This window comes from Myotis davidii, unplaced genomic scaffold, assembly GCF_000327345.1.
Source record: "Myotis davidii unplaced genomic scaffold, ASM32734v1 scaffold208, whole genome shotgun sequence".
In the NCBI taxonomy this organism is placed as follows: domain Eukaryota; kingdom Metazoa; phylum Chordata; class Mammalia; order Chiroptera; family Vespertilionidae; genus Myotis; species Myotis davidii.
The window spans coordinates 2,381,253-2,388,471 of record NW_006299706.1 but is presented as its reverse complement, the minus strand read 5'-3'; the positions used below and the strand labels follow the sequence as shown (position 1 = coordinate 2,388,471).

General features: G+C 59.3%; 1 protein-coding gene across 1 annotated transcript in view; it reads left to right on the top strand.

The window, feature by feature from the left end:
- Positions 1–6: 6 nt before the first annotated feature.
- INSRR (insulin receptor-related receptor) overlaps positions 7–7,219 on the top strand; it is a 15,963-nt gene continuing 8,750 nt past the window's right edge. Inside the window, exons 1-6 of the mRNA XM_006775780.1 lie at positions 7–526; positions 3,683–4,234; positions 5,945–6,248; positions 6,343–6,485; positions 6,696–6,840; positions 6,978–7,203. Coding sequence (XP_006775843.1) covers positions 442–526; positions 3,683–4,234; positions 5,945–6,248; positions 6,343–6,485; positions 6,696–6,840; positions 6,978–7,203 — 1,455 coding nt within the window. The 5' untranslated portion in view covers positions 7–441. The remainder of the gene's footprint in view (positions 527–3,682; positions 4,235–5,944; positions 6,249–6,342; positions 6,486–6,695; positions 6,841–6,977; positions 7,204–7,219) is intronic.

Here is a 7,219-nt window from a genome sequence, read left to right as displayed (position 1 = left end):
CGGGCACTTGGGAGCAGAGCGCACCCCTGGAGCCCCGGGAAGACTCTCCGTGCGCTCCCGGACCCCCGCTGCTCTCCGTGCGCTGCAAGCTCCTCGGGCTCCTCTGGCCCTTGGCGCTGGTCGGCCTCTTAGACCCCTTTGCTCTGCACCCTGTGCGACCACCTCCCCATGGGGCCTCTCTGAGCCTCTTCCCCTGCTGCCTGCGTCTCCGTCCTCTCCTCTCTGCCTCTGGCTTCACGCCGGGTCTCCGTTTCTAGCTGCCTGTCGCTGTCTGTCTCTGTGGCTGTCATTCCTTTGTTCTGTCTCCTGCCGTATCTGTGGAGGATTCCTTGTGGCTGGGTCCCTACCCTTCCCTTCGCCTCCGAAGCTTGTGTTTCTGTGTCCCTTAGGGCCTGTCAGACCCTTCTGCCCAGAGCCATCTGGAGAGTCAGGACTGGGGCAATGGCAGTGCCCAGACTGTGGCCGCGGGCGGCATGTCTGCTTGTGATCCTCCTGTCCTTGGGATCTGGCCTGGACACACTAGAGGGTGAGTCCCCGTACTGTCTCCTAGAGCCCCATCTCCCCCCCAGCCTGCTGGGAGGCCAAACCACTGAGCTTCCAGCTGGCATGTGTCTATTTAGCTACTGCCCTGTGAAGACGGGGGTTAGCTCTCAGGAGAACTTCCCATAGGAAGAGCAGTTAGTTCCCTACATGAGGGTGTTTGCCTCTCAGTTCCCTGGGAGGTGGGAAGGACCTTGGAGCACAGAGATGAACAGATGCCCTCCCTTCAACTTGTGAGATCATGATCCCAGCAGAGCCTGAATGAGAACCAAAAGGCGGGAGGAGGGCTTGGAGGCCATTCCCAGGGCCCCAGAGTGGGCCGTGGGCAGGAATGGAATGGCAGCTGAGAACTAGGCGCAATTAAATGACTGAACCCCGTGTGCAGACAGGAGACCCAGGCTCAGGAAACGGAGAGAGAAGGCTAGACTGGGGTCCTGCGCTCCTGCCTCCAGGGCTGTGTCCCATATCCCCCACTTAGGGCCGGTTCGCTAGAGGGGGTGGGCTCCTTTCTATTGGTGCCCCAGGCCAGACAATCCCCATGTGTAGGGTTCGGGGGTGGGTCGGATCCTGTAGACTAAACGGCCCCTCGTGGGGGTACTGGGGAATTGGCCAGGAGAGGAAAAAAGACGAGGATAGAAGATTCAAAAGGGGAAGGATTAAGAGATGTCCCTTCGGCAACCCACCCTTCCCTCCCAGCCTCAGGGGGCTCAGGAGTCCAGCAGCAAATCCAGTGCCTGCCTGAGGCCCTAAGACAGGGGGCTTGGGGGGGGGGGCGGAGTCTTCCCATCCTACACCGACAGAAATGGTGCAAGTGGGTTGGGATAGGGGGTCCCTGAAGAGTCATAGAGGCACTCTCTTCAAGGCCTAGTCCCTCCCTGGCACCGCTTCCCCTCCTCCGCTGCTGTGCCAGGGCTGGGCACAGAAAATGCCAGCCAGAATCATGGTTGTCAGGACAGGAGCACGTCCCTGGGGTGGGGGATGGAGGGGTGGGTGTTTGATCAGGGACCCAGATGTCCTATTCCCAGTGCAGCTCTGCACAGGGCCATGCCCTAAGGGGAAGCAGGCGAGGGTTAAACTGTGAAGGTCGGAGATTTGTTTTTCCAAATGACTCCCATCAGGGGAGCCCTAGAGAGGCCGAGGGGATGATGGGAAGTGGCACTGGGCACAGAGAGAAACCCCATCTGCCTCGAAGAGCCTGATTGGCCATTGTGTGGAGGGGCTAGAAGTGTTTTCTCATTCTCCCTCTCCCTTGTGTATGTGCGTGTACCTGCATGTGCTCGCACACACACTCATAGAGTTGCTGGGCAGAGCTAAGCACAGGGACCATTAGTGACCACTAGAGAAGGTGTGGAGTAAGCTCCAGGGAGCTAGCCTTTCCTGTCCACCCCACTTTTAGCCATGAGGGATGGGCCTGTTATGGGTGACCCCTGTGGTGTTGCTGAGGGCTAGGTAGAAAGGGAGGGAGTAGAGGCTGGAGAGGTTAGCAGGACTTGAATGGCAAGTGGAAGAATTCAGACTTGAATGGTTCCAAGTTGGGAGCACGAAGAGTACCCTTGGGAGCAAGTGAGTGCAGGGACCAGGTAGCCCACTGAGGGGAACGGTCGCCAGTGTCTTGGGGAGAGAAAGGAAGTGGGACTGGGACTCCGGAGAAGCCAGACATATCGGATCCTCACGGAGTGGACTTGGGATCCAGATGTCCATCAATTCAACTGACAGTTCCAGAGTGCCCAGTGGTTCCAGCCCTGAATTGGGTACCATGGGGGATGCAGAGACAACTAACCAGGGCCCTGCCCTCAAAAGATGTCCTTGGAGGGGGTGGCAGAGATATAGAGAGCAATGTGGAGGCAATGCCCCAGGTAGTCTAGTGTGGGTGCCCGGCTAAGTGCTGCTGAGCCCGAAGGGAAAGTGATTAACTCAGGGTCAGAGGGTCAGGGAAGGGGCAGGGGACCCGACCTGAGACCTGCAGGACAAGAGCTGAAGGTACTACGGGGTGAGGAACCCTTCTGAGGCTTTAGAGATTAGTGGGACCAGTTTCTCAACACCCAAATGTCAGGCTGAGGAATTTAAACTTGAACTTTTGGCAATGGGGAGCCATGGAATGTCCCTTTGAAAGTAAACAAATGCAGGGAGCAGGCATCTAGCTCCTTTAGGTCTGGGGGAGAAGTAGAGTGTATGAGACTCAGACTACCGATTCCCAGTCACAGAATTCATTCATTCATTCAGCAAATATTTGTTAAGTGCCAAGCACTGTACTAGGACACAGCAGAGATTATACAGAGATCCCTGCTTTCTGGAGCTTACAGTAAACAAAATAAATGAATTATATATTAGCCAGTGTTAAGAATCATGGAAAAAATAAAGTGGGAAGGGGTAGGGCGTGTCACAGTTTTAACAGGATGGTCAGAGGTGACATTTGAGCAAAGACTTAAAGGGGCTGAGGGAGCTGTTTAGAGAGAAGAGTTTCTAGCCCAAGGGAACAGAACTTGCAAAGGCCTCAGGACAAGTCTGGCTGGCGTGTCACCAGTGTCACTGGGGTGGAGGGGGGCAGGGGTCGGTGTGGCTGCAGGAGAGAGAGAAAGGGGATGATGGATGGCAGTGAGGCTAGAGGACTTGTGGTAAGGACCTCGGCTTTTCACAGTGATGTGGGGGCCACTGGGATGTTTTGAGCAGTGAAGGGATGTGACCCAACTTCTGTTCTGAGAAGATCGTTCTGCCATAAAGTGGAGAATAGACCGAAGAGGGGACAGGGTGGAAGTGGAGTGACTATCTGGGAGGCTAAATCCAGGAGAAGGTGATGGTGAAAGCCGTAAAGCTGTCAACCAGCTGTTGGATTCTGGATGTGTGTTAAAGACAGAGCCCACGCGGTGGGTGTGAGAAAAGGAAAGGAGTCAGCATGGCTTTAGATCTGGAGTCTGCTGCAAGAATAAAGCGGCAGTCCATGGGGAAGGGAGAGTGGGTGAGGGGGGCTCATCTGCTCATCTGGTAGAGCCCCCTCAAGCTGCCCATGAGGCCTCCGAGGCCCTGAGGGGAGGGCACCCCACACCCACAGCAGAACCTCCCTGTTCTGCTCCCAGAGCTGCGGGGTGGGGCGAAGTGCTTGGCCCCGGCTGTCCTGACCACGGCCTGCCACGCGTGCCCACAGTGTGCCCCAGCCTGGACATCCGCTCAGAGGTGGCAGAGCTGCGGCGGCTGGAGAACTGCAGTGTGGTGGAAGGCCACCTGCAGATCCTGCTCATGTTCACGGCCACCGGCGAGGACTTCCGTGGCCTCAGCTTCCCGCGCCTCACTCAAGTCACCGAGTACTTGCTGCTCTTCCGTGTCTACGGCCTGGAGAGCCTGCGTGACCTCTTCCCCAACCTAGCGGTCATCCGCGGCGCCCGCCTCTTCCTGGGCTACGCGCTAGTCATCTTTGAGATGCCACACCTGCGGGACGTGGGGCTGCCCGCCCTGGGGACTGTGCTTCGTGGAGCCGTGCGCGTGGAAAAAAACCAGGAGCTCTGCCACCTCTCCACCATTGACTGGGGCCTGCTGCAGCCTTCCCCCGGCGCCAACCACATCGTGGGCAACAAGCTGGGCGAGGAGTGTGCCGATGTGTGTCCCGGGGTGCTGGGCGCCACTGGCGAGCCCTGTGCCAGGACCACCTTCAGTGGGCACACCGACTACAGGTGCTGGACCTCCAGCCACTGCCAGCGAGGTGGGCACTAGCACAGAACGCAACTCGGGGGCGCGGGGAAGGCAGGGTCGGAGGGTGGCCACAGGGTGGTGTGGGTCAGTAGACTAAACGCACTGTTCGTTTTAGTCCTCAGTCATCCTATGAGGCAGGAACTATGTTGTAGCATAAGGTAGTCAAGATGTGGGCACTAGATGACATCAGATAGTAATGGAGAAAGTCAAGGGCAGGTACAAGGTGGGCATGGGGGGAAGGGTAGGCATGGATGGCTACAAGACAGCAGCACAAGAAGCAGTTTAGGGCAGTGGTTAAGTACAAAGCCAGATGGCCCCGGTGCAGATCTCAGCTCCACTACTTACCGGCTGTGTTCTTTTAGCCTATCTGTGCCTCGCTTTCCTTATCTGTAAAAAGATGGTCGAGTTGCTACGAGGAACGAGCTATTCTATAAACCACCTAGGCTGTGGTAGCAGCTCCGGTCCTGAGAAAAGGGACCACAGCACAGGTGCCCAGGGTGAGCTGGCAGTGTTGTACGGGGGAGGTTGGGAGCTGGGTAGAGAAAGGAGGGGGCGGCAGATGAAGGACAGGACAGAGGAGGACAAATAAGTGAGGTGGGAACTTCTTTAGGAAGTAAAGTGCACGGAGAGGAAACAAAAGGAAGGGAGGGGAGAAAGTGGGGAGTAGGATACGGAGGGGATGGTGGGGGGAGGAGGAGTTGAAAGTTCTAGGGGAGGGGAGGCAGACCTTTCAGAGTCTGGGAGCAGAGTGGGGGTCCCCCAAACTGGGGCTCTTTCCAACAGTTTCTGGAGATCAGCTTCCCTCACCCTCAGCCTCAGGGCAGAGGAGTAACCAGATCCCGACTGTATCCTCCCAGCCCCACCTCCCTGCAGCCTCCCTGTTGGCTGTAAACACAGCTGCTGCGCGTCCTCTCTCATGGCCTCTCGCGTGTACAGTGTCAACACGCCCTGGCTGACCCCCCGCCACATGCACGCTCCCGCAGACACGCAGCTGCCCCTGTGCAGATTCCCAGGCCGAGGGCAGAGGAGTAACCAGATCCCGACTGTATCCTCCCAGCCCCACCTCCCTGCAGCCTCCCTGTTGGCTGTAAACACAGCTGCTGCGCGTCCTCTCTCATGGCCTCTCGCGTGTACAGTGTCAACACGCCCTGGCTGACCCCCCGCCACATGCACGCTCCCGCAGACACACAGCTGCCCCTGTGCAGATTCCCAGGCCTTCGCTTCCCCGGCCCCCAAACCACCCACTTTTGCCTGGGGCTGCCTCCCCCCCAGGGCAGAGAGCTGAGGAGGGAGGAGGTCTGGACAGGGGCCTGGGGGAAATGACCAGTGGTGGCCCCTTCTTCCACACACTCCCAGGCCCACCTTGCCCTGGGCCAAGCTACCCAGGAGAAGCTGGCTGTTTCCCCCTGGCGCCATGCCCAGCGATGATCTGGGCACCAGGCCTAGACAGGACAGCAGGCGGGGGAGCAGCAGCCCTGATGGACAAGGTCACTGCTCTGTGCTGAGTTCTGACACCCCTGACTAGGCACTGTGGGAGGTGGGAAGCCACAGGGGGGAGCCACGGTCCTTGTCCTCAGCAGCCCCTGCCTGAGGAAGTCAGCAGCCAGTGTTATCTGAATGGGAGTGGTCTGGGTTCAGACTAAGAGGGTTACCCAGAGGGAGGGGTTGGGGCCAGGGCCGAGGAGGCTGGACGCAGTCTCACACCGCACTCTGCCCACAGTGTGCCCCTGTCCCCACGGGCTGGCCTGCACAGCTGGGGGTGAGTGCTGCCACATCGAATGCTTGGGGGGCTGCAGCCAGCCGGATGACCCCAGTGCCTGCGTTGCCTGCCGCCACTTCTACTTCCAGGGCACCTGCCACCAGGCCTGCCCTCCAGGCACCTACCAGCATGAGTCGTGGCGCTGTGTCACAGCCGAGCTCTGTGCCAGCCTGCGCTCTGTGCCCAGCCTCCCCTCCACCTTTGGTATCCACCAGGGCAGTTGCCTGGCCCAGTGCCCTCCAGGCTTCACCCGTAATGGCAGCAGGTGAGCGGAGGGCGGGCGGGGGTCACCCTGGGAGTACCAAGAAGGTCCACCCTGGTCCAGGGCTCATGCCACACCCTCTGCTTGCCCCTGCCAGCATCTTCTGCCACAAGTGTGAGGGGCTGTGCCCCAAGGAGTGCAAGGTGGGCACCAAGACGATCGACTCCGTCCAGGTGGCACAAGACCTGGTGGGCTGCACCCACGTGGAGGGGAGTCTCATCCTCAATCTTCGCCAGGGCTGTCAGTACCTCCCTCGGGGCCATACCTCTCTCCCGGCCCTGCCCTTCCTCCCTGCCACGCCCCTTACAGAGGCCCAGCTAAAGCACCACTTCCCATTACCCTGGGTCCCCAGCTGAGGACCCCCCAAAACTGCATCCCACTGAGCCCCCTGCCCTGTGGGACCCACCACTGTCCCTGCCCCTGCTCCAGCCCTGTCCTCCCTCTCCCCAGACAACCTGGAGCAGGAGCTGCAGCACAGCCTGGGGCTGGTGGAGACCATCACTGGCTTCCTCAAAATCAAGCACTCCTTTGCCCTCGTGTCCCTGGGCTTTTTCAAGAACCTCAAACTAATCCGGGGAGATGCCATGGTGGATGGGTAAGGGGTCAGAAGCAAGCCTCTGACCAGCTCCCTCTATCCCACCATCCCTACACTCCCAAGAGGAGCCCTTAGGGCACCTCCTCCCACCCCCGCCCCCACCTCCCGTTTGGAACAAGGTCCCCTCCGGCCCCCAGGAACTACACTCTGTACGTGCTGGACAACCAGAACCTGCAGCAACTGGGGTCCTGGGTGGCGGCGGGGCTCACCATTCCCGTGGGCAAGATCTACTTCGCTTTCAACCCACGCCTCTGCTTGGAGCACATTTACCACCTGGAGCAGGTGACCGGCACGCGGGGGCGGCAAAACAAGGCGGAGATCAACCCCCGGACCAACGGAGACCGCGCCGCCTGTGAGGCCCCAACCCCAACCCCGACCC